Here is a 27,203-nt window from a genome sequence, read left to right on the forward strand (position 1 = left end):
TTAATTAACTCAATTGATACAAGATTATAATCTCTTGATGAAGGCATTTTATTTAACTGATTATCTTAATTAATTTGAGTGGAGATCTTAAAGGGATAGTTCAGCTGTTTTGAAGTCCAGTTGTATGAGGAACTTATCCATAGTCAGTGTGTTACCTACAGTAGTAGGTGGCAGTTGGCATGCCCTCAGTTTAGAGAAGCAGGAAGGAGTTCTGACACGGAAGCTAAGCGATGAACTGCTGTGGACAGGGGCAGCGGCTAAATGCATTCTAGACACCTTAAACAATATATATCTATATATTTAATCTATATTTTTTTTGTGAATATCTTCAGCACTTTACCCTCAGACAGCCCTGTCTAAGCTTGTGCACGATGAACCGAAGCCGTTCTATGCTCGCCTCAAAGCCACCAGACTCCATAGACTAAAAAATACCTCACAGAACACAGGAGCTGCTAGTCTAGTGCTGACTCAATCGGTTAGTTGTTGTGTGACTTTGTTAGTTCCTAACCCTTTAAAACACCAAACTAACTAACAGATCGAGGCAGTGGTAGACCAGCAACTCCTGTGTTCTCCAGGCTCCATACTTTAGCTTCAATTAAAAACAATCAAACCTGATCCACTTCCCAACCAATCAGAAGCCAGGGCCAGCTGTAGCTACAATTGGTTTTAATCAAGCACACAGCAATACAACTTTAAAGAAGCTCATATCCAACAAATCATACATACAAAATGTAAATTTTACTTTAATATCTCTGTTCGACAAATGGCTTTAACAGTCTCAATCTAAATAAAATAAACTGAGCTTTGGCATATGCTGAATGAGAAAAACATGTTTACATGGCCTTTAAATCCTGTGTTAAATATACTTGTTCATTTAACTGTAAAACATAAAAGTCCTTGCCACACCAGTTGCCCTTTTTCTTTTCCTCTCTTCTTGCTCCACCCCTCTAGACCCCATTGACCCACCCACCCACCTTGTCAACAGGCAGAAATCTCACTACCAGAAATGTCCGACAGGCCTAAACACAATCAGCCCTGACAACCAGACCTCTCACATTTCAAATTCAACCAAAACAGAACTGGGACTTTAAATAACCCAATCAGCCCGTTCCCCACGGACATATTGATGATCCTCGTGCCCAGAATGACAGCTTGTTGTTTGCAAACCAATCGCAGTGATCAATTGTCCACTAATCCCCAACACCAACATCACTGCAATCACCATAACGCACACACCTCTAAAGTGCAATCATCCATCAAGCCTCAGGCCTCATATCAGAAATTGTTGGGTCGATGTAGGCTGTGCGGGATGTATGAGGTTTCTGATGGTCAACATAATCGAGTGTCTTGTTTTCATAAATGCAACAGCTGAGACCCAGAGAGAAGAGAGGCGAGGAGGAGGAGGGGGGCAGGAGATGGGTGAGGCCGGGGAAGAAGAGGGATAGAAGAGGGCTGGGTAATGAAGGGGAAGGGCAAAAACTAATGGCATAAACAAATGCATTGTTTTTTTGCACAAATCATGCTTTTAAGAATAATTTTTCTTCTAAACAAAAGCAAATACGTTTTAAGAACCATGAATAACTAAAGCTTTCCCTTCTAGCTAAATCATAGAGTTCAACAATCCTGAAAGTATAGTCAGAAGTACGGAGAAGCCTAGCTGAAAACCACAATGTTCCACTTTGACCTGGAAATTTATTTTCCATATAAGTTCTCTTCTGCCTAGTTCAAGCTGTTAATTCTGCATCTTAGAAAATGTACTTTGTGAAGTAGTGTAGAACCACAAGCTTTCCTTCTAGGCTACCTGTCTTACAGCATCTGAGCACGGTCTGCTTACTCCCGAAAGGAAGAAACCGACAAGAGTTCTGAGGGCACATTATTGGTCTATTGCGTCATGACCATAACTAAAGATTCCAGACAATTAGAACCTCCCAACCCTAAACACAGACTAGGGGAGAGTGGGGTAAAGTGAGACATTTTTTACATTTGCTCTCCTCCTAGTGAGCTAAAACGATATATGAGTAAACTTTACACATTCCCCATTAATTCAGGATGTTTTCTAGTGACGGAAATTATCAGAATGTATTTAGGACTTAGGGCAGAGAAAATATGATTGTGTTAAAAAAAGTGGTTTTGTGTCTCACTTTACCCCAGCTTAGGGGTAAACTGAGACAGACCAGAGAAATCAAGGGGGTAAAGTGAACCAGCTGGAGGTAAACTGATCCACTGACTTTTACAACTCTGAAACTAGCATAACAACACTTGTTGTAGCAGTAAGAATCCTGACAGTTAGCTTGACAACTACACATTCCAGAACTAATGTTAGACTAGTAACAGAATCATGAGGATTGGACAATTAAGCACATTTTTTGAAAGTAATTCAAAAATACAAAATCAAATACAACGTAATATAATTCAAAATGTTTTAATTAACATTCAAATGACAGATAGAACTGGTGTGGGGGTCAGAACACAGGACCCTTAGAGACAGCTAGTATCTGGGCATCAGAGCAGAGGAAGCAATCAGAACCAGCTAGAACAGCCTGGGACTCAGAACACAGGACTAACCCACCTGGATTAGAACATCAGCATACTGTCATACTCTAAAACTAGGCCTACTCTACATTCCAGCTCTGAAGGTTACAGGGGAAGATGAAGAGTTGCTCTCTCCTTGTGGTTCCTCCAGGCCTTTTAGGAACTTTTGGGAACATGTGCCACATCATTTTCCTTTATAGCAAATGTGGGTCTCTCCCACACTTTCGTGTTTCCCTGGATTCTTCTGAGAAATTGTATTTCGTCACCCTCAACTTTCTCAACCATGCCAATGTAACGGACACTCCTGTGTTTGGTTGCAAAGTTAACTATGGCAAAGTCACCCACGGAGAAATCTGTGTTTCCTGGATCATTTCTCTCATCCTCAGAGCTCTCTTCGTCAGACACATTATCAAGTGGGACAAGGTCATCACTCTCCTCAGAGCTGCTAACTACGATTTTCTTTTTGGTTGCTTTCTTTTTCGGTTTTCCCTTTTCTTTGCCATTTTGCCTTTTCCCTGCCAATTTCCCTCTGTCTTTCTTTATAAGCCTTTTCAATTGCCTGCTTCTCAGGAGTATCAGTTAGGTTGGCTGTCTTCAAACGCTTTCGTTTGGTTTGTGTTCTGGGGGGACATTTGGGAAGTGGTAGGATTTCACGAGGAGACACATATCCAGGCGAGGCACAATCATGTGGACCGAAAGCAGTGGATGGATTTGCATCAGCGAGTGAATTATCTTTAGCAGGTGGTTCATCTGCAGGGGGTGGACCATCTGCAGAGGGTGGACCATCCGGATCATCTGCAGAGGGTGGACGATCCGGATCATCTGCAGGGGCAGGCTGCAGCTCAGGGTTTGGCCGGTCTGACACCATGGATGGTGCAAAAGCATCATCAGGGAAAATCTCTCGGTTATATGGGAAAATCTCAGTGGACCTAAATCCAGAGGTGATGTTGCGTGGTGTCACTGCTGATATGAAGGCCTCATTCACAAGTCCTGCAATCTTGTAGATGGAGACTGTTTTGCCAGGGTTAGTTCTCATCCACCCATCAAGAGCTCGGCTGTATTGGGTCTTGAATGGGCCAAACACAGTCACGTCAAGAGGCTGCATGCGATGGGATGTGTGGGTCGGGAGGGTGAGCAGAACAATTGGCCATTTCCACTGCCTTAAGTGAGATGTGAGCTTTAAGATTATCCAGGATTAGCAGCATGGAACGGTCAGGGGTGTAGTTAGTGTGGTGTATCAGGTGAACGAGGAACTCAGCCCAGGTGTCTTCATTTATCCATCCCGTTCTGGTGGAGGTACCTTTGGCTCCTGGAGGTGCTCCTATCATGAAGCATTCCTTAAACTTAACTCTGGGGAAGACATACATGGGAGGTATGGCATTCCCAGCAGCATTTACTGCACACACCACGGTCACCAGTTCTCCTCTCTCAGCCGATGTGGCAGAACCAACTTGCTTTTTTCCTTTCTCTGTCACAACCTGAATCAAATAGAAAGTTTAGATTCAATGGTATGTGCAATCAGTCGGCTACTACTGGTCTAAAGGTACATTGTATTTCTTATCAGTCCATTAATTTTTTCCAGTTCACAGGTTTGCAACATTACTCATAGCATTAATTTTTTCACCTGTCCATCACTGCAGCCAGATTGTCGAAGAACTCCCCAACTGTAGTTTTATTGAAGGCTGTAGCCATTCCCAGGGATGTTGCCTCTGGAGTTCGGACAGAGAGATGGCGACGTACTAAGAATCTGTCAAACCAATCTTCACTTAGAGTAGAAAATTCATTATTGTAAGAATTAGCTTTGTGGCAAGATCAGTTGGCCTTAACCTACAGAATCATGTGATCTCTTGCATACCCTAGCCTACCTGCAGTTTGTGCCTTTGTCCAATTGGCAGGGACAGGGATATTACTTTTCTCTGCGTATTCAAATGCCAGTTGACGGCACTTAACTGGAGGAAGACCATGAAACTGTTCAGCTAGTTGTTTTAAGTGTTTGGCAAGCTCCTCCTCCATCTCATCTGTTAATATTCTCTTTGCCTCAGCTACAGCATCCCAGGCTTCTGATTTTACTTCCCCTTTCTCGTTTTTCTTTATGAATCGTAGCAGGCTTGACTTGTCAATATTTCTCTCCCTTGCAGCTGCTCTGATGGACTTCTGTCCTTCCTTGACCTCATAGGCTGCACTTTCCATCTCTTCAAGGGGTGTTTTGCCCCAGGTTGTCTTCCTGGTGTATTTCCTTGGCATTATGGCTTTTCTACAATGTTTATGACATTAAAAATACAACATATGTCATGTAATATTATATAAACATGTGTTTAAGAATAAACTTAAATTGTGCCTTATGGTGGGGTAAAGTGAGACAGTGTCTCAATTTAACCCACAGCATTTGTCTCACTTTACCCCACCACCACCACCATTTTAGAAAAAACAACCTCTCTTAGCAATCAAGTCTAATGGTTGGTAGTTTATTTACATATGACATACATGTTTCTACCTGAATCAATTTGCTTTGGCATAACAGTTGATTGGGTTTTTACATGCAAAAAATATATTTTTGTGAAAAAAACATGCTTACCACAGCACAATTAGGTCCTTTTCTTCATGGCCAATGGGAAATGGGAGGGGCTTCAAAACATAATGGTCACATGACCACAAATGTGTTCCGTTGCCTAGATACAAGGGGTGTCTCACATTACCCGATGTCTCACATTACCCCGTTCTCCCCTACCATTTGACCTGCTTAGCAACACAGTGGAGACTCTGAATGAATGATAAGGTCTGCAAGAGAAAATAGTTGATTAAAAAAATGTCATCACAAGATTGTCTGCATGAGAAAATGCCACACTCACTTTGTGTGTAGCCTAGCTACATACAAGAGCAGCTGAGCCCTCATAATAGGCCTACCTGGCAATGAAAGTACTTATAATACACTTAATAGTTGGTTTCAATTGACTGACTAAGGGACCAGCCATGCTAGCTGAGAGGCTGAAGCATACACAGCGGTGCTTCTAGCTCGATGCTAACACTAGTATGCAAAAATGCTGACAATGACAATGCTAACATGCTAACTCCTCGTTATAGGCACACAGGGCAATGAAAGTAATTCCTATTAATTGTTGGTTTCAATTGACTAAGGGACCAGCCATGCTAGCTTCTCTGAGAGGCTGTAGTTAGCTTCTCTGAGAGGCCGTAGCTAACTTCTTGCTGTAGCCTACAAAGCAGTGCTTTTAGTTCCCCTCTTTTTGGTCTTGGTAATATCGGACCCCATCTTTAAAAAAGGGTCAGATGTTCCCTAGTTTTCACAGAATGAGTCCTACATACACCGATCTGTTATCAGGGCCAAATTCCACGGCAAATAGGCCTATGTAGACCCTAACAAAATGCTTTACTAAGTAAGCGAAGGCACAGGCTTATGCGACCAGGGAACATAGGACCATTTTTTTTGGAAAAAGGCCTGAAAATAGGACCCAGGGGATATAGAGATGACCCCAAAATGCTCACAATAAGAGTGCTAACATGCTGACCATCTTAGTTTAGAATGCTAACATTTGCTTACTAGCACTAAACACAAAGTAGCTGAGTGATGGGAATGTTTTTAGTTCGGCAGGTATTAGGTCATTAAACAAAGAATGGTGATAACTATGGTACTAGAGGAAAAGTCACACAGTGAAGATATTTCTCAGGTGAAAGTGATCACCAATGTCATTAGGATTCATCCTCTGGGGACCATGCATGGGTGTACACAATCCGATGACAAACCATCCAGTAGTGGTTAAGACATTTCAGTCTGGACCAAAGTGGAGGATCAACCATCTGATGGAGCTATGCTGTTATAGCGCGGATAATAAAAAAAAACAGAATATGGTGCCACAGAGTCTGTCAATCAGTAAGACCTGCAGGGAGACAGGAGAGCAGCACACATTAACTGCCAGGCAAAAACATGATTAATACACATTGAATGAGAAATAACATATGACAATGCTAGTGGGAATCTTTCAACCAGTCATTAAAACACCCAATGTCACGCAACAACTTTCTGAAATCATCTATAAACATCAACATACAATCAATAACAAACACAAGCCTAGTAAAAGGACATCTTTGATGATGGTCAACTTAACTTACCCAATGAGATCCACATCATATCAAAGACATTTCATTTAATAACAGGGTATTAATGGTCCAAAGATATTGATGACGTGGACTCTTGCTGCCAGGTTCGTGCCAATATCACTTTCACTATGAATCTCCTGAAACATGAATTATGTGCAACAGAGCTATTTAAATGAGTTACCAGTACATGAACAGCTTCCAACACACCTGATGAAATTGCACTGTCATTATGCTACCTCAAGAGGGAGACATTTATACAAAAATCCAGCAAGAAGGTGAAAACTTAAAATGTAGAATAACTTTGGTTTTAAGCTGAAAGATCAACAGCCCATTTGTACTTTCCTTAACTTACTTTGACCATGCTTCAGAATTGGAGCATAATGGAATAACTTTCTTACGGTTTCATCAATTGTGACAGTGACACAACAGTGTGTTAACATTTCATTTTTTAATTCAATCCAAGAGTCACATAAACAAGTTATATCATAGCAGTCCTGAACAGACAAATTCAAATGAGCTTGCAGTAATGACTCTTCATCATCAAAATGCATTAATAAAATAAAACCTGTTGAGTATAGAAAAAGACAGGAAGTAACGCTACAGAGAAAACAGAATTCAGTTTCTTGGTCCACAGACAATAAGCCATCAGAAAGACACTATCGCTCTGTCAGAGTACACAAGTCTTTCGTCTTAGGCTCGCTGCTGGACAAACTGTTAAGCAGGCAGCAGTAGCATAAATACAAGTTGATCTCTTGCAGGTTTACATTTTATCTGATTGATATCAAGTACAAAATTGAGATTTCCCCTCTACAGAGGTATTTGAAATAAAAGGAAGTGTAACAAGTGTCAAGGGGAAAATTGCACCCAGTATTTTCATACAGTCCCAATGTCAAATTGTTCTGAATGTAAATATTGAGTACTGTACATATAAATGTATATGTTTGACTTGCTGATGAAATATACAATTTAGACCTTCAGAAAGACATTTCTGTTGAAAATAAACTAATTGTATGAGAGGTTACTGTGGCTGGCTCAATACATGTCATTGTGTGTCAGGTCATGTTTTGTGTCAGTTTGAATACACAATCAGATTACCACCTATGTACAAAACAGTAGGTTTTCCCTCGTGCATAATCAACCACCTGCTGTAAAATCACATCACTTAGGAGTACATTTAATACTTCACCATTCCACGTTGCAGTTTTTAGTCATTCAAATCAGTACATTGTTGCCAAGTCCTACAAGTTTACAAAGTTGTTCCAAGCTACAGTTCCACATTCCTGAGACAAGGCAGATACATACGTCTAAAGTATGTGTAAGATGTTTAAAATAACCTAACTCTGTCTTACAGTACAAAAACAAATGTGGGACAAAGAACAGTTTCCTTTAATGTGATCTGCAATTTCCTCTGTGCTCCCATTATTGCAGCAAATATATGAATGTGAAAACTGTTCATATTACCAAAATTGCGCTACAATATTGTAACCTACAAACTTAACATGCTTTACAGCAATGTGATGGTTCTTTAAAAAAATAAAGAACAGAATCTAAAGTGCAAGCACAAATACGCATAATTTAAAAAGGACAAAGTAGTAAGGAGTAAATACTAAAAGATTGTGATTTAACATATGTTAGTTTATGTGTGCGTACAGTGTGGAGTGTTTGTGGGATGCGGCCCGTCATGTGGTGGCAGATATCACCTCAAGGCCCAACACTTACACACTCATATTTGCTTATCTCAATCCGCATGCATTAAACATAAAAAAGGTCTATGGAGAGAGGTCTCAAACGGGATAAAAAGCATACATTTGAAAACCATGAATTCTTCGAAAAATGTCCACTGGAGATCAGCGCTTTGAGTAGCTTCTGATCGTGACAAGATTGTCTATACATTCTCTTTTTTAGCATAAAATTTTATAGATTCAAGGCTATCGGTTTCCATAAGAAATCTGCATTTTTGTTTCGAAGCGGTCAACTCACCGATAATAGTAATAATATACCAACAATAAAACTTACACCGTGTAGGAGGAATATAGCACAAAACAATTGCAATATTATACAAAGGAAAACAAAAATGTGGCTCATTTTTCACCATCAATACAATCTGCAGAGGAGAGAAGATCACAGATCTTTTGTCATGGCAGTGAAAATAAAAATCATTCATATACGTATATCAAAAATTCACAAAATGTCCTGCATTTGGAATATTCAAAATACATATCAGAACTCTTCAAAAGCATACATCTTGAAAAGGCTTAGGAGATGTGAAATATTACTTCACGGGAAGCCATTATGGGAATACATGTACAGTATGCATGAATGTGATGGGAATGTGAGGCTCACCGACACGATGAACGTATGTAAAGAGACAAAGAACAATTAAACTGCAAATTCTTAAAAAAAAAAATCGGAATCAAACCATGAATACAGAGATCCCAAGTATAACTGGCTACAAACAGATGTTTAATTTCATCTGCTCAGGAAAGGTATTCCCTTTTACAATTAGTTGTGCTATTAAATGACATGCTGTAAAGCACTGTACATTATGAGAGAAGTTGCAGCATAATCTAGGCTAATTTTCATTTTGTATTTTGTTTTTAAGTATTTCGATAATTTTGTCTGTTTAACGTGAAGGAAGAATGATAAACAGCAAGTTAATTGCGGTCAAATGATTGAAACGAGCATCATCCTTTGTGAAAACGTTGCCAATACATAAGTTGATTGTAATTTCAGATAGTTTCTTGAATTAAAAACAGACAAAGAACACTGAATACTGGATAAAGTATATAAAAAATGTCATACAACGTTCTTTTCAGTATCAATTTAGTGAATTGTGTTCTAAATAATTTAAAGTCCATTAAATACTAATGAACAGCAGCACTACTTGAGATAAAATTTGTAATCTTAAATAGTAAAAATCAAACACAGGTCTATTTTAAATACATTGCATGGCCACAGGCTGCATGTCAATGCCCAAAGAAGTAATTAAATCACATTTAGTGACAAAAATTTGTGCGCCAATGTAACAACCATTAAAACAAAACAAAAGGCATACATTTTACCACAGGTGGATATTTTCCAATTCCAGACTGGTCCCTTGAATGTGATTAGATGCCTGGATCTCGTTTAATACATGACTAATAGTGAATAAAAACAGGGGTCAATGGTTATAAACAGTAAGAGTTTCAGATAAACTGAGGATATGCTGAGAAAACTGTAGGAATTAATAAAAAGGTTGCAGTGTAAGACAGAAAGAGAAGTAGTATGACCTCGCCTTTAGAATACCCAACAAAGCCACCTAACTGAATGTGCTTTCAACGGCCACACATTGTAATTCCCCCCTTACAGTCACTACACCACTGACAGAAAAGGACAGACAAGTGACATTAAATCACCCGTTGCATTTTTGGTCCACGTTGTGTGATTTCAACAATAAAAAAAAGACACTTGAATTTGCCAACCTGAAAGAAATCTGTGAATGAAGAATGACAGGGCAGAAGGGTACTGATGTCGTACGAAAATAAGACATGCACATAACCCAGTGAGCGTCAAAAATGATGACATCATACAAGTTAAATTTTTCATTTTTGTCACTGAACCCTGAGCTAAATCAAATATATCACTTTATATGTAACAGGCTCATAGCAAATATGACGGTCAACTCACAGAGACCTGAGTTCACCTCAAATGTGGCTACTGTAGCTAAACATTTCAAGTAGTCACAATTGTCAATGGAACCCTCAGGCCTCCCATCTTTAGATAAATAATCCTCAATACTGCTCAAAATAACATGAGCCCATGCATTCCACACTTTGAGTTAAAAGGAGTTACCATTAGAGAGGAAACCGATAGTTACAGATAAATGAAAATCCAACACATTTCACTAAAAATTTGTTAACTTAACTGTTTTTCTTGATTCCCTCATGTTAAAAACATGCACAGTTAGCACTATGTTGGAGGTAAAAAAAACAGACAAAAAGAAAATGAATATTTGCTCCAGTAAAAGTGTTTGCCCTTCAAGTATTCAAGCATTGTTATCTGAAACAGCCATTGTTTGGCGTTTTGACCATCCTTGCTAAAAAAAAAAGAAGAAAAAAAAGAATTCATAATAAAATAAACTTGTTACCAAGCTAAAAATAATTATGGACACAACACTAATAAAAAGGGTACGTAAACTTCTTCATTTTTGTAGTTGTCATTACTGAAATATAGTCCCTTACTGTTCAAACAAGTTACTAACCAACAAGTAATGAACTACCCTCTGACCCCACATAACACCCTCTCACCAGGAGAGGTGTTTGTTTTCTCCCACTATATTTTTAAACCCTTTCAGTTGTGTTTCTTGACGAGTCCATCTATTGTGCCGTCATGGTCTTTGGGGCTGAAGTCGGGGCAGATGCCGTTCGCTGTTTTGGTGGTGGCAGTGCCTTGCAGGTTTTGGGAAGACACGCTGGACTTTGTTTGGTGACCTTGGCAGGGGCCACTGTGGAGGCTTGCATTTTCTGTGTAGAGGTACTCCTCAGCAAAGTCTGGGTGCTGCTCCACAAAGCGTCTGAACTTATCTGTGGAAGGACCACAGGAGGGCGCCAGAGACAAAAGCATCATGAGACAAAGGCCTAAAAAAATGCCCAGAGACGACTGCACTTAAAACTGAAGTGGTCTGGTTCTTAAATCTATTGCTTTCCAAAGTTAAAAAACAAAGATTCAATTAGGAAAAATTCAAATCAAATCATTGGACAGGGATGGTTTATTTTAATGGGTTTCTTACCAAATGTGATCTTTCCTGTGTCTTCAGGATCGATTGCGGTAAACAGACGTGACACGCTGAGGTGAGCCACTCCTAAAGCGGTCTTCAGGATAACTGCCAATTCCATCTCTGTGATGGCACCGTCCTCTTCTGCCTCAAACATCTGGAGAAGATAGAATCAGGAGAATTATGGGTGCCATCTGTTTCACTTTGTCTTTGGACATGACACTCTGACTGGTTTGTCATATTTGGAGGAGGGCCAGGTATCGCCACTGATGTCCCGGATCGATTTGATTCAGATAGAGTTAGTCAAATAATCAATTAGCTGACAACTCATTTTCTAAGAAAAAAAAATATGCCACATTTTCTGATTCCAGTTTCTTAAATGTGTTTTTTTTCTGGCTTCCACATTTTATGTGCCACACAACTAATCAATCTAGAAAATGATCGACAATTAAATCAACAATGAAAATAATCATCAGTTGTTGTCATATACCTAAAGCCTTACATCCATCCATACATGAAAATGGCCATGCCAGTTTTTCCCTCACCAAAGTTCCGCCTAAAGCGTTCTTTAGCCCCCTTCCTAACATAGCATGGCATTGCTAGAAAGGCATGCCTTAAATGTTGTCTATTTTCATATGATACCAATATGTTAACTCTAGCTTTAAAACGGAGCCCACTACAACCTCAAAGATCTTTAAAAGATCTTGCCGCCCAATGGATGAAAGATCGATTCTGGGTTTTTATGAATCATTCATTAAATCATTCAAATCAAGATCGATTTAAATCGGATAGTATTTATTTATTTTTTGAAATCAGCCCTAAATAGGAGCCAGTGAAATTATCCTTTAGTGGGTTCCCTTTTTCTGAAATAAATGGTGGTATTATAAACAATACATCTCTACTCAATGACTTTCATGAGCCTTGAGGTCACAGAGCTTGCTCAACTTAAAATAATTTCAGAAATATGAAAAGCAATTCAATTAAAAACATGAAGACGACTCAAACTTGAGCCATTTGTTTGCAGTCACCCACAGATTGGTTGGTGTAAATGTGTTTCTGAATGCTAGAATTATTTCATTATTCAAAACACGACACAACTTAAAGCAAGTGGCATTTTAAAGGAGCAAATGTCATGCTAATCCTAAACACACAGACAACTCTATTCTGCCTGGTGGTTAGATAAGCATAAATCTTGAAACAGAACATACCTTGAAGGCCAATTTCATCGTTTCCAGAGTTTTGGCAGGTCTGCATACGACAGATAAGGCTATCACGTATTCTCTGATATCCATGCAGTTCTCTTCATGCTGGGAAAACAAAAGAAAACATTGCATTACGAAAGATGAAGACAGAGCAAGACTACTTATTTATTTATTTTACAGAAGTAGCTGCAGGTGATTTTCGTTTAGTTCATGAACAGATAAAACTCTAAAATAAAACCCCTTTCGTTTTGGTACTATATTAAAAATGTATGTAAAGTGTACCACAAATGAAAAGCAAGGTGCTATGATTAGTTTCAAAAAGCAGGAGCTTGGAGTTAATTCATGGCCTATACTGAGGCACATATTGCTAACTTAATACATATCACATATCTAGTTCTATGATTATTGGTATTGGTCACTGAGGAAGACTGTAAAGCTATCATCTTTACCTCGTCAAAAAGAGCAAACATGTCTCGCAGCATCTCTGAAACAGGCACATCAAGGAACTGAGCAAAGTCGTCCAAGTCCAGCTTCTGACCTTCCAGCTTCCTGGCTCTGTTCCCATAATCTTGCAGAACTTTCTCAGTGTTCCGGGGCTTCAGACTGGGACCGCCAGGGGAATACACTTTATGTTAATTATTAACTCTTCCAAAAGTGTGTGCTAACAAGGAAATGTAGAGAAGCCATAATCAAAAAGAAACAACAATCAAAACAATAGTAAGTACAGCAGAAACACAGTTTTTAAGTCGGACTGTACCTTGTAACCGAGTCAACTCTTCTTACATTTTTTGAAACTATAGTTGCCGGGCTGCATTCTATTGAATTGTTTGCAGTGTTTTGTCTAAACCATTAACATTACCTCCCGTTTTCTATCCCTCTCCTCCTTTCTTCTTCCCTGCACTGTCAGGGGTCCTTATCACTGCCAATACTGGACCAAGGAGGAGTAGAGATGACACTATATCCCTCCACATGCCATACTTTCCAGTCATCTGACCAGCCAATGGAGGTCAATAGTGCAGCAACAAGGACACAATCCCAAACTACTCTCACCACCAGTTGTGTTTGCTGGAAGGCAAACCATGCCAAATGTACCGCTGCCAGAAATTGAATCCGGGTTCCTGTGGTGTTTGGTGAGTATCGTGCCCCTGTCTCACCTGTTTGCCTCTTACTTGGTTCTCTTTGAGGGGAGCATTGCATTGGAAGGTTTGAGTGACTCACCCAAGTCTCCTGACGAGCTTGGCAAACTCCAGCAGACAGGTGTCGACTGGCAGTCTCAACTGGCCTTCTGCCATGGCCAGCTGGCAGTCTTCAAATGAATAGTCTGTGATGGGTACCCCCAAGGCTCTGAGCATGACACAGAGGAGACAGGACGTCAGTATGTGCAAATCAATATAAACTTTGCTGAAGGCTCATAAAGGCCAATGAAGTTGCCGATATGGCTACTTTGATGTTGAGAACAATGTGTATAGATTTTTTTTTTCAACCGTACAGTTCCCATCCATAGCTTCAAGTAGGGAAGCGCAGAGTGTGGGAGTGAATGATAACACATGCAGTTAGGATAGCCTGTAAAACCTGATCACTACATAAGATGGTCGCCATGGATAACGATGTTTGGTGGTACAGAAGTTGAATAATGATTAAGGTGTTATTCTCAATGCAGGATGATATTTATAATTTTACTAAAACTAAAGGAATCTTAAAGGTTTATATTATATATTTTCTTATTTACCCACCATGAAACAGTATAGAATTTGTATTTGCCTTTATAGCCTGTTAGCCCTTTTCAGAACAAAACCATAGGTCCTGTTCAGTCCTGGCGTTAACATGCATATTGGGTGATCTGATCCAAGGTGGAAAGCTCCAATGCCTCGTCCCCACCAACACAGATCGTACAACGATTTGTTTCCCAACCCCCGTTCTTCAAAAGTTTACTGTCCACACAGCCTACTTTCAATAAATATCTGCATCCACAGATGATGTCAGACGACAACACAAGGGGGCGTTTTCAGATCTAGCCACTCTGGGACCCAGTTTTACTTCTAGGTTTTACTTCCAGACTTCTAGGTTTTCTGTGCCTAGTCATAATATACAGTGACTCTAGGGGCTTTTCAAAAATGTTGTGAGTTTGTGGACAAAGCCAATTTACACGATTTGAGAACACTATGCTTCCACAGAGGACATCAGCTGAGTAGGCGAACCTTCAATGTGGCCCAGGGTTCATTTAGGTACACACTGCTAAAAGAATGTGGCCGTAAGTGACCCTGACAACATCCAAATTTGGTCTTAGCAATCGGATCTCAGTGTCTTCAATGCATCCTGGGTGCATTCACTCCTGCATTTGTACACTTGTGGTTGGATCACCCAAGATGCATGTTAATACCAGGTCTGAACAAGGTCATAGAATGATGGAACCATTCTGCTCCTCCTAATAATTGTTAACCTAGCAAACACAGACCCTCCCTTGCTTGTTGCTCTATGTGAAAGATCTATGCAAATCATGAGCTTTCTCAGACCTCTATCTCCTTCTAATTGCTCCGACAGTCAAAACAAAATGTATCTTAGGTTTGTTTTGTACATTCAAAGCATGAACCGCCACATTTAAAATGAACAATACATTTTCACTTACTTAGCCATGACACGTCTCACGTTGATAGCAAAGAGAGCAGGGTTCTTTTTCTCCTCCTCTGAGGGTGTGTAAATGGGAAGGAACTGCAGAGAAAGATGGAAATGATTAAATAGCCAAATATTAGACATCACTAAAGATTATTTTAGTGTAAGGACATTTTATAAGTATGCAATTTACAAAAAACTTTTTCCCATTTACTGTGAACAAATGAAAAGAAAATGCACCCAATACATTAAGAATTCATAAAATACAGAAGAGAAAAAAAATCTGTAGCGCCTGTACTGGTACTACTGTACTATTGCATACACAACATATTCAATACATAATGGAATCATTGCTTGCTTCCTTTAACATTGCACATTACACAAACAATAATTTGGAATACTGTAAACGCAGTTATCATGGGTAAACAGGGCATGATCTACAGTGACATTAATACATGCAGTGTTGAGAGATCATTTTACGCTTACCTCGACCACAAACTCGTTATGCAACTGGCACAGTGTCAGCCACAAGATTTTAAACCTGGATAACACAGGGCATCATCAACAACAATAAACAGTTACAGACACAAAGAGGTTTAAGGGTGTGTGTGTGTCCATGGTGCAAATCATTTCACAATGAGAACATACAATGCGTTTGAATATTAGGGCGCACTCACACTGTCCATACGTACCGTGCCCCAGGACGTTTCACGGCTAAAGTTTAGTTCGTTTGACCAGTGTGAGTGCAAGCGTACCGCTCCTAGGTGCGGCATGCTTGCCGTCCATGGCCTGTTTTGGAGAGGTGGGCTTTTGTAAAGCACATTTGCACATGTACGAGCGCGAGCGTGCGCACATGTACGAGCACGAGGCCTACAGCTGTTCTGATTTTGGTCGGATGAAAATATTCAAAAACAGTTGGACAAGACGCACAAAAACTCTGAGGTCTATGGAAAGATTTGTAAACAAAGCGACACATCGCGATGACGTCAATCAATGCATGTGACGTGTTACGGCGTAATGACGTATAGGCAGCAAGAAGCATTCATGCAAGGCCCAGGCAGTGTGAGTACAAACAGGCCTGGCCTGCGGGGGGAGAGGGAGGGGGACAAATACCCTAAAGCCCGGGGCACGGTACGGATGGACAGTGTGAGTGCGCCCTTAAATACAATCAGTTAAAATCATTATTAAAATAAAAATAGTAATTCGAAAAAAGCTTGTTGCTTTGCAAAAAGAAAAATAGGCTATACAATAGGGATGCAAATTATCTAGTAATTCATTAATCGATAGTCGTTTGATCTTATAGATCGCTGATTGATTAAATGATAAGCGGCAATTCTTCTGAGAAGCGGAATTTCCCTCTGAATAGGATAACTGTATAGACCTTTTTAGTGGAATTCCATTACTAGGCAACAGGCCTTGGTCCTTATTAACTTCCTGTCAGCTGAAGTCGTTCACATTCACTGCAACAGGAATCAAACTTGGACACATTTAGAATGTTTATGTTTAACTTTGAAAAGGTCTATACGTTACATGAAGTGCTATCTTCCTTATGATATAAAGAACAAATGCAAATCCTATTCCTTAATTACTCACTTGAGGGCAGGGAATAACATTTTGGAAGCATATCAAACATATTCTGAATAGTAAATGTCAAAATACTACACAGCCTACACAACCTGAAAATAAATTGGGCATTCTCTCATCTGCGACATTGGAAACATTAATAGTAGCAGCATTAAAAAAAACTAACTTTTTTTACTAATAGCACTGTGGCCTCCAACTGAAAATTTTAGGAGCGCAACCAGAAATCTTGCGCTTTACACACGGTAAATCAATAATCGATGCAGAAATTACAATGTGCTATTTCAGTGACACATTTTTATTTTGCCCTTTCGAAGATGCAACATAGAATGTAAACTGACAGCACTATCACTGTTATGACAGTACAATATTAAAAAATCCACAGTCCACAAGAACGAGTAGCAATGAGATTTTACACTAAAATGTCAGTATTAACTTTACAGTGGGGTTGATTTTAGCAGAGAGCTGTGGTGCTGCTGCAGGTGTCTTTGCATAGTACTTGTGTTAGCCGTGGTGAAGCCTACAGTACTCACGGATGTAAAGTATCTACACTGACTGATCAGATCAGGCTGTGTCAACTGCTGCCTTACTCGCTGCACTGGGCAAAGAAACAAAGTTTAGTAAATTTCTGCTGTCAGACGGCAGAGAAAAGCAGACAGAGGCTTCAGGTCCGTCAGGTGCGACACTGTGACTATAACTTGTAGCCTGATGTCAACGAAACTGCGGGAGCTCACTTCTTAAAGTGGCTCCATACTGCACTCCGTTTTGGCCTCTTCAATCTGTCAGTGTAATTCTTCTCGTTTGTCTTGTTGTCGTCAGAGAAATGGCGTCAAGCGTGCCCTAGCGGGGAATTATGGGTTTGAAACGCAATTAATTGTGGCATCCCTACTATACAATCTATCTAACTGCTAGTTAGTTTGCTGGTAATAACTTTGCATGAGCAAGTTAATTTTTAAGCTCTTTTTTTCTGCTAAATTTGTGGCTCACGATGGAGAGCTACATGGAACTACAATACCGATGAGGAGTGGTGGTTAAATTGGCTGTCCCACATACAGAATGCCAGGTAGACACTAATAACAGATAGTGACATGGTAGTAATATTTTTCCGCAAATTAAGATTCAGCCTACCAGTTTTGTGGAATTATTCAGATCCTAAATGTATTTTTTTTAAAACCAAAACTGCCGGTATCTATTTCCACCATTATTTAAGGGTATGCTTCTCACAGCTTTGCAAATCTTGATCTCCATATATGTTTATGTTTTCAATAATATAAGAACAATGTAGGTATGCATACATATGTAAATGTGGCATTGCTTTTAAACATGTATGGAAGGGATTGCCACTTAATACTTACTATGTGCATATGATTGTGTTTCTCTTAGAAATTTAGTCAAATATTAGTATAGTACTGGTCAGTGGTGCTGGGAAGACAGTCAACTGCATTCAAAGACCCCACATAATGATGGAAGCCAAACCAAAACAGAACATAGTATTCTGAAGATGCTGCAGAGATGATAACAAGGGCAGTCTTTTTCCTCCACCTATAGCTAATCTGCTTCCAGTATATTTGATTTTCTGATTCAGACCACAAAGTTAATTTCCAATTATATAGTAGGGCTGGGCAATATGGACAACATCTTATATCCTGATATAGGTTATTTCATATCTTGATAACACTATATCATGATTTTGCATGTTTTGTGGTATTTCAATACATAAAGAAAGAGTCTATACGCAATAACCACAAGGAAGAGCACATTTTTGTATATTGTGTAAATAAAATACTACGGAGTCTTTTCCCTTTTCATTAAGAACTTCAGTGCAAAATGAACATTTTCAAGTGAAATTATAGAGAAAAAAAGTAGTTTTTGTATTTCTCCAGCTATACAAACAAAACTACAATCTTCAAATCATATTCCATAAAATTATTTCACATTTTGAGAAATTTTAGTTAGTACATGCTCGTTATTATGAATTAAGATGACATGACTGTATATCATGATTCCATTGATCAATGATAAATGATCCTATTCGCCCAGCCCTAATATATAGTTCATTTTCCTGAGCAGAAAAAAGGGTTTCCTTTTTCATTTATATGCAATTTGTTTTTTAGTCAGTACTGTTCAGAATAATTTTCTTTCTGTACATTGTGGTACACTGCAAAAAAGCATTTTGCTGAATAATGTTAATGTATTTTAACGGCAAGTAGAAAGTGACACACCACATATGAAATGATGAAATGGTGTACTTACGCTCCAGGCCCTTGCCACGTCCATGTAATGGAGTCCTGTAAAAAAGTACATGAAGCAAAGACATTATTTGACGGACTACAATAAAACCTAAGTAATGTATTTTTAGACCAATTGTTAACTTCGTTCCAGCTGCTGGTCTTGCATTAAACCTGTTATGCTTATTTGCACACCAAAAAACAGATTACTGTGTAATCAGGTTAAGGCAGGAAATCAGTTCCAATGTGCTGCTTTACAGCCAAAATACATGGGGAATGGACACACAGCGTACGTAGGCGGGGCACAGCAGGTTTTTTTACCTGCAACACAGACTCAGTAGCGTGTGACTGCTGCAACCTTCAATGTGTGCATACTTAGTTTTGCCAAGTGATAATGCTGTTGGTTATGCAGGTTTTGGAAGCTCTGCTGCCTCATATTGTCTTCTGATAGAATACGGTATGTATCTTAATAATTTTGAAACAGATTATACAATTTCTTTTGCACAGCTCTATGTAGTTTGTATATGTACAAGGGCCACCGAGCAGAAAAAACAGACAAACCACGTAAAAACAGAGTTGCATGGTTCATGTAGTCACTTTAGTGGGATATGGCCGGCTCTGCTGTAGGCATGCCACAGCAGCCGTGTCGCACAGCATATCCACCCCATGTATTTTGGCTGTTAGTCTGAGTACTCAACAACTCATGTAGTTCGAATAATTAAATTTCTCAGCAATCTCCCAAAAAAAAAAAAAATGCGTGTTATGTTAAATACAAATGTGGACATTTAAAATACCAGCTCTAGGTTCACATGGCTCAGTACTCAGGTTTCATTTCTGAAATCAAGTTACTGCAATATTGGACTAACTAAAGTGCATTGAGCCTAACCCAATTTTGAGAACCACATTTGTGATTTCTGGAGCAGACAACAGATATTGTAGAACGTTTCAGCGGTACCTCCTGTAAGAGGGAGTGCAGGTTCGCTGCATGTATAAAATGATCAAATAATTCTCACAATGGCCATTCTGCAGCCTCACTAACAACAAGCCAAAGCAATTCCTTGTACTTGCCTTCTGAGTCATATCATGATTAGCCAGATTTCCAGTGAGGCTTTCAGAAAGGGGCTCTACGTGCTCCACTGAATTCTTCGGATAACGTGACTTAAATGACTACAACTAAATCAGTCTCCTTGGCCTGCCACTAGGTGTCAACTGAATCAGGCCATCATTCTGCACAGAATGTCAGACAGAAATAAGTTTGGTTGACACACTCAGGCTCATCTAGAACTGAGTATCTAGATTTTATTTTTATTTTTTTCTATTTTAAACCTTTATTGTTGTCGACAGAAATATTAAGGCAATTATATTAGTTTTGCGATTTAGCTAATTTGTGTTTGTTTAGCATTATGACTATTGTTTTTAACCCAATGTTTCATTTTAGACTGTCAACTTTGCACCAGACCAGGGACTACAGAGGAAACTAGCCCCCTGGCTAATTCTGGCACATTTACAGTAATGATTATTAATATGCGCTGTCCTTGAGAAAATAAACTGAATCTTTAAAATAAATTTACCAGTATCTTTGACTTTCTGGAACAGCCAATCCAACACTTTTACACCCACGTAAACACCGCGATTAGCCAGCTGTGCGGAGCTCAGAGAGGAGCTAGATTTTTTATTTATCTCTCTAGCTCTTTTTCATTTGTGACACTTTTCATGTGAGCAACCAAGTGCAACACTATGAAAGCCTTCCACAAGGGGCAGAGTCTGAAAATGTGTACCGCTATTATATTCTATATTATTGTAGATAATATACTATTCTATATTAAAACAATAATGCCATTTAACCCGACCCTATGAGCTTAAAAAAAAACAAAGTTTCAGTATGAAACATATTATTCAACTGACAAAAATGTGATTACGATTTTCTACAAATAACTTTGCCATTACCAACCAACTTTTGCTATGTTACCAATGCATCCATAAACAGTCTTACCAGTTTATTAGGGTAACGAATCACCACAGGCTGCACTGGTACAGCTGGGATGAAGGCCCCTGCAAGAGTAAAAAGAGACTAGATTTATTTCAATTTGACATATTGGCATTAATTAATTAACATATCAAGTTAAGAATAGGAGCACACAAATTAGAATATTTTTTTCTTGATTGAAAACATGTACCTAATTAAATTGAACTACACTAGTATAGCCAATGTAGAAATGGCACTGCACAAAACATCTGCCAAATAAAGTCCATCAGCCATAGATACAGTGAATCGCCTGACCCTATATCATAAATATTTGTTATTTGTAATCAGTCACAAGGTAAATGTCAGGATTAAAACTTTCACACCATAATTTAAATATTAAATCAATATGCCCACAAGGTTGAATATGAAATATTAGTGAAAGCTAGCATGCTGGCAGCATGACTTCAAAGGAAGAAAAAGAGAGGAAAGCTGACTGAGAAAAAACATGATGACGGGAGAGCTTTACCTGGCTTAAAGGTGATTAGGCAGGATCTATTGGTGCATGTTCCCTCAGGAAAAATCATTATCTGAAAGCAAAGAAGGAATGGTTCACATATTACAAAAAACAGTGGCCGTATCCTAAACAGTAAGGAGAGCACAAATACTGTATGTATGCATATTAGCTTGCATTACATTGCAAGTTGCTGCAAGTCAGTAATGAAGCTATTTGTAACAATCTTTTCTGCAACTTTAGATTTTACTGGTAAAATGCCCATTTCCTGTTGCCTTTAGCTTTATCCTTTTCAAGGATGTGCAGGTCTTTTTCAAGCATTCTCTAGTATGCCCATGCATCACTGATGTTATCAGATAACTGTGGTTACAGTTGTAACCTCAAGGGTGTTCTGTACAAACTAAATATGTTTATAGTATTTACAATAAGCATAATACATTTCTTATTTTATGTACTTGGTCTCAGACATAGATGTTATGTCTGAATGTTAAAATCAGGTGATGCATGTGCATACACGTACAAGAACTTCCATCGACTTACCTGAGGCCATTCCCCTCCAGAGTGGGCTCTGCGTTTGATCTCCTCCACAGTCTTCTTTCTGGAGTCCTGGTCTGACCGTGATACAAACACCGGCCGGATGTACTTAATCAGAGCTAGAAGCAAGAAAGCAGACACAGAGTAGAAAAAATGTAAATGAATACAGAAACAGTTATTCAGCTTTTTATTTCGTTTGGCAGCCAAGAAACTGAAGCCTTTCTGTACCATCTGTATTTACTGCATTAAGTGGTTTAGTGGGAGGAGAGGGGCTGAATTCTGTTTCTAACTGGAATTTGCAAAATGTGCAAGAATTCAGATGGACCTTTACACTTCACCTGACAATACAGGCCATTACAGGTATTCTCTGTATTCTCTCAAATGGTAAATCATTATGCTATAAACATTATGATCATGACTTTAAAACAATCTGATTCAGTAACACAAACACTTCACTTTGCCAGCAAAGAAAAGCTAGCAAGAAAAGAGAGCAAAGCTCCTCTTTACATCGACCACCACTCTAATGGTGTCCTCAAACAAAGCACTTTAATCCAGATCACTCAGCAACAGAGCAGCATGGTGGTGAAGGGTGAAAAAATGTAGTTGTGCTGAAACATTCCTCTGTGTTTATGTGACATTAATGTGCTGTAAAGCACTGTTGAATAAATGACCTGTTACCTGGATAGATACTGAAAACCACTAGTGACATGTCGGACTCACTCTCTATGTAGATATAAATGGCTCATTTTAAGGTTACTGATACAAAAAGATTCTTATTTTCAGGGTATTATATACTTAAGAAAACATTCAATTCATGCCAATAGATCCCCCTAAATTCTACAAACTGGACCTTTAGTATTGGGTAGTATAAAGGCAACTGGGGTCACAAGCACAATTTCAAGATGCAAGTTTTGATAGGACAGTTTAAAACTAAAAACACATCAGGAAATATTATACAGTACTTTATAGGCATTGTTAACAATGATTGTTCTCTTCACAGAAAGGCTTGAAGCAGGAGTAAGCAGTCAACCTAACCTATCTTACGTGTGAAAAAAGTCATTGTAACCATTTTATATAGATGCTGTATCGTCTGTATTCAATACAGGGCCGTGTGTTCCCCATAGTTGGTTGCATAAGTCAGGAGTCTCACATGTTGATCACAAATGCAAGAAAGGTCTGTCTTTCCTCTCTGATTAGTGATTACAGGTTAAGAATAAGGTAGTTCCAGCTACCTTGCAAGAATCCAGTGAGGGTTTTGGGGGCCAATGGGGTGATTTAAGAAATTCAAGTGGCACAGCAAACTGTAAACAATAACGGCAGTGGCTGAGCTGATGAGCTGAATTGAAAACTTAAATTAGTAAATTTACTAATACGATAACCCTGGAATGCAAAAAAAGGCCGAGCCTGAACAGACTAAATCCAAAATGATTGATATCAGTTAAATGCGTTTGTGTAAACTCATCTATATTTTGGCTGGGCCGGGTGATAAATGTCATATTTTAGAAACTTTATCAAAATAAAATGATCAATTTTGTTATTGTTTTACAAAGATGAGCATTTGCACTTTTAGATGTGTAACACATTTATATACATTGACAGTGTTATGACTGATGCTGGCACTTTACAAAAATATGATTGATATTGTGATATTAATATAAGTTACCATCCCGTCAAACTCCACATGCCTCAAAAGTCAGCTCTGTATATTTTACAATATAAACAACATTGCAAAACCTTTATTTTTAACTCTGAATGTCTGAAATAACTAACTAACTAACTAACTAACAATAGCCGACTCGTCAAGATATAACTTCAATTTTTTCCTGAAGAGCAATGCGACAGCCTGACAAAAGTGTTCTCATTGGAGTGATACCACTACTGTCAATTTCACATCCCATAGTATTGCCACTTGATTGTGTTTGACCTTTTTATGAAGGTTTTCTTAGTCCGACAGAGTAAGACATTGAACACAAAGTTGGTGGATTCAGAGAAGAGAACTAAACTGAAATATACTTGCAGATTGGAGGTGTCTCCAGCATTTAAGACATGTAAAGCACACCTGAACACTGAAAGAAAAATGTAAAAATAATTTAAAAATTAACGGTGATGACAAAGGCAGGGTTTGTTTATTCTAGGTTAGATTTGCATATTTAAGAGATGCAAATTTTATCAGCAGAGCATCAGTATTGAGTGATATTCACCTTGTTGACTGCCATTGGTAACAGCAAAAAACATTGATGGCAGTGGCTGTTATTTATTGTTTTTTTGAAGTCGGACTCAGACAACAGTCTGCTAGCATATGCTGCTACTGCAGCTGCGGAGAAGAAGCGACTGGCTGGACGCAACGCTGGCATGACGGATGTCGTTAGAGGTTGAAGTGTGCTATGTGCACATGTAGTTTGTTTACAATCAAAAGAAATGTCAACTGTGTATTACACCATGTTAGACAAAAATCAGAAACATAATCTGCCACCTTAAGGTTACACAGCATTTGAGAAAGGGAGAAAATTCCCTACAGACAGCGCCAAAGCAAAAGGGATTACTAACAAGATGATGGAGTTAAACGCATTAGATGACCAACCTTTCTCTATTGTGGAGGAGAAAGGCTACACTCTGCCCCAGAAATCTACAACGTCGTGGTCACACACATCTATGAGCTAACGTTATTGGATGTATATGGAGTTTGGATGCTAGCCTTGTTAGTATGTCTAACATTACAGTGGATTGACAAAGATTTTAACTCCATTAAACACCGTTATAGTCACAGATAATACATGCATGTCTTACTGCATTTCTAATACTTTTACATTTACATTCAATTGCTGTTTCACAAAACATATTGTTGGGCTATGCAAGTACTACAGCTAAAAGGGCTTCTGAAGCAGTTATTTTTCATGTGAATCAGGGATATATTAACTGTTGTTTCATAAATTTGTGTTATTAATTTTGTGCTCATCAAAGATAGTGTTATGAAGGGATGAATGACTTTCAAATTGTTCAGTTATTTGTTATAATGGCGATTGATTTGTTTCCTTATCACAAAAGGGAGAATACATTTTTTTTAAATATCAGTAATCTGCCAAATTGTCATTTCTAACATCGGTATCAGCCCAGAATTTCACAGTTGATGCATCCCTAGCAGATATTTGGGAGCATTCACATACGTACATCCCATCTTTATCAATACACAGACACATTAGCAATGTTTCTAGAAGCCCTGAGACAGAGTCATACAGAAAGAGAGAAAGAACAAGTTAATGAGAGTGGGGTAACATAAAAAGAAAAGAGAAGAGAGGCCATGGGAAGAAGAAACTGATTCCAACTGTGAGCTGTCCACCGACAGGAAGGGATTAGGGCTCTAGCTGGTACCCTGAGAGACACTCAATGCACGTCACTGTGGCTGATCAGGTCTTAATGCTTATTCTGGATTCCACTTGAGGCCAGCATGACTAGTCAAAGTAAAGCTTAGCACACACATTAGTGGATAACCTTTTATCCAAAAATAATACTATATATGATTCGTAAAAATGCATGATGTATCCATTATTTATGCTTCCTTTGAAACATCGCATTTACATTAATGACAATTTGCCTATGAAGTAATGTGTCCACATATGACCTCAATCCTGCAATACAAGCAGGGCTGCAGTAACTTGGCAAGCTTCACTTAGCCTGGAGGTAACAAAGAGGTTAGTTACTGACTTAGTGGGCAGAGCAGGAGGAGAAAGGAAGGCTAAAATAACACAGCTAGAACTCTTTTCTGCATGCCCTGCTTCCAGGGACGCATAGGACCAAATGTCTTAACTTATCTAGTTACTACTAGAAAAGTAACTGAACTTGAAAGCTACTTAATAAGATCTGCTGTTACACTGGTGTGAGTACTGACTTCAACTGAGCAAGGCCTGTGTGAGCTTTGTATGTGGCCTCAGGTGGTGCAGACAATAACTCCAGTTAGCTACCTGAATGATCTTGCTGCTTGTTGGGATAAATCACTGGAAGTGGTGATACAATCTTTAACTGATAGAAGTTATAATGAAGTCTTCCTTTGACAGTTTAGTGGCAACGACGAAAGGTGGAAGATTTAATTTGAGATAACATTACATTATAAATTGATTGGTAGGAACCAAGTCAGAGATGAAGGTTGAAAAATACGCAGTCTGTGAGGTTCTGGTAGGATTTCATGAAGGACATAAAGAAACAATTATCTCCATAAAATCATCCATGGGTATTATCGGCAGTTATGTCTGACAGGCAAATCTCTAATGTTTAGATCCATGGCATTAAGTAGTTTAAGAATGTTGTGAGTTAATTTGTGTGTGATCATTTAACCCGAGAAGACATTTAATGTTTGCTTCTTCGTGTCATGGATTGTTTTATGACATTAACAATGTCTGTAGGGCTATGTAACTGAAAGTTTGTACAGAAATAACTGAGTCAGAGTAGACAAGTCAACGGTCTTATGTCTGCTTCCACTAAAGCAAACAATGTATTTTTGTGTATTTTGTTTGTGTTTGCACATTTCCTGGTACACCACTGCTGTGAACATTAGCCAAGCTGTACTTGGCTGCAAGAATTGCTGCAATGTAGATTGGGAAATCCCCTCTGTTTACTGATGTAGCAGCAAGTTCACAAAAAATGTTGTGACCTGTCCTTCATAAAGTGCACATCACAATACGAAGCACGTACTTAACAATCCCTGGAACCCATCATGTGGCTGAATAAGTCTGGTTAATACCTGTGCCTATGCATAGAGATTCTGTACTTCATTCAAAGAGATTCTTTAATTCCGTCATGAAGAATCATATCACCTTTTTTCCAGAATGGAGTCCTTAGAGCACCTGCTCTCTCGCTCACAAGATAGCTCATAGAAGGTAATAATGACAGCAATATTCTTGGATGGGTTTGATACTTACTGCCCCAAAGAGGTATATCCTTGCTCTCTGCCTTCATGACAATCGAGGACATCGTCATTGTGACTGGGATGGCATCAAAGTAAGATGAGTGGGGTGCCAGGGTGAGGATGGGTGCTTCTGTAGGCAATGCCCTTCGCCCTTTCACAGTCATCCAATGGAAACCACCCGCAAACCACATGACCCGCATGATGATCTTCAGAATGATGTCCACCAGTCTGGGGAAAAAAAGATCATGCATGTGTGAGGGGCACTTTTCATTT

The 27,203-nt window shown here is 39.0% G+C and overlaps 1 protein-coding gene across 1 annotated transcript in view; it reads right to left on the reverse strand.

Moving 5' to 3' along the window:
• Nucleotides 1-9,410: 9,410 nt before the first annotated feature.
• Nucleotides 9,411-27,203, reverse strand: part of LOC310950263 (lysophosphatidylcholine acyltransferase 1) — a 32,324-nt gene continuing 14,531 nt past the window's right edge. Inside the window, exons 3-14 of the mRNA XM_083917970.1 lie at nucleotides 26,944-27,158; nucleotides 22,037-22,149; nucleotides 21,512-21,572; nucleotides 21,013-21,071; nucleotides 19,045-19,079; nucleotides 15,697-15,751; nucleotides 15,227-15,309; nucleotides 13,819-13,944; nucleotides 13,050-13,203; nucleotides 12,607-12,705; nucleotides 11,414-11,555; nucleotides 9,411-11,207 (exon numbers count right to left, since the gene is read on the reverse strand). Coding sequence (XP_083774096.1) covers nucleotides 10,975-11,207; nucleotides 11,414-11,555; nucleotides 12,607-12,705; nucleotides 13,050-13,203; nucleotides 13,819-13,944; nucleotides 15,227-15,309; nucleotides 15,697-15,751; nucleotides 19,045-19,079; nucleotides 21,013-21,071; nucleotides 21,512-21,572; nucleotides 22,037-22,149; nucleotides 26,944-27,158 — 1,375 coding nt within the window. The 3' untranslated portion in view covers nucleotides 9,411-10,974. The remainder of the gene's footprint in view (nucleotides 11,208-11,413; nucleotides 11,556-12,606; nucleotides 12,706-13,049; nucleotides 13,204-13,818; nucleotides 13,945-15,226; nucleotides 15,310-15,696; nucleotides 15,752-19,044; nucleotides 19,080-21,012; nucleotides 21,072-21,511; nucleotides 21,573-22,036; nucleotides 22,150-26,943; nucleotides 27,159-27,203) is intronic.

This window comes from Echiichthys vipera, assembly GCF_963691815.1.
Source record: "Echiichthys vipera genome assembly, chromosome: 8".
Taxonomy (NCBI): domain Eukaryota; kingdom Metazoa; phylum Chordata; class Actinopteri; order Perciformes; family Trachinidae; genus Echiichthys; species Echiichthys vipera.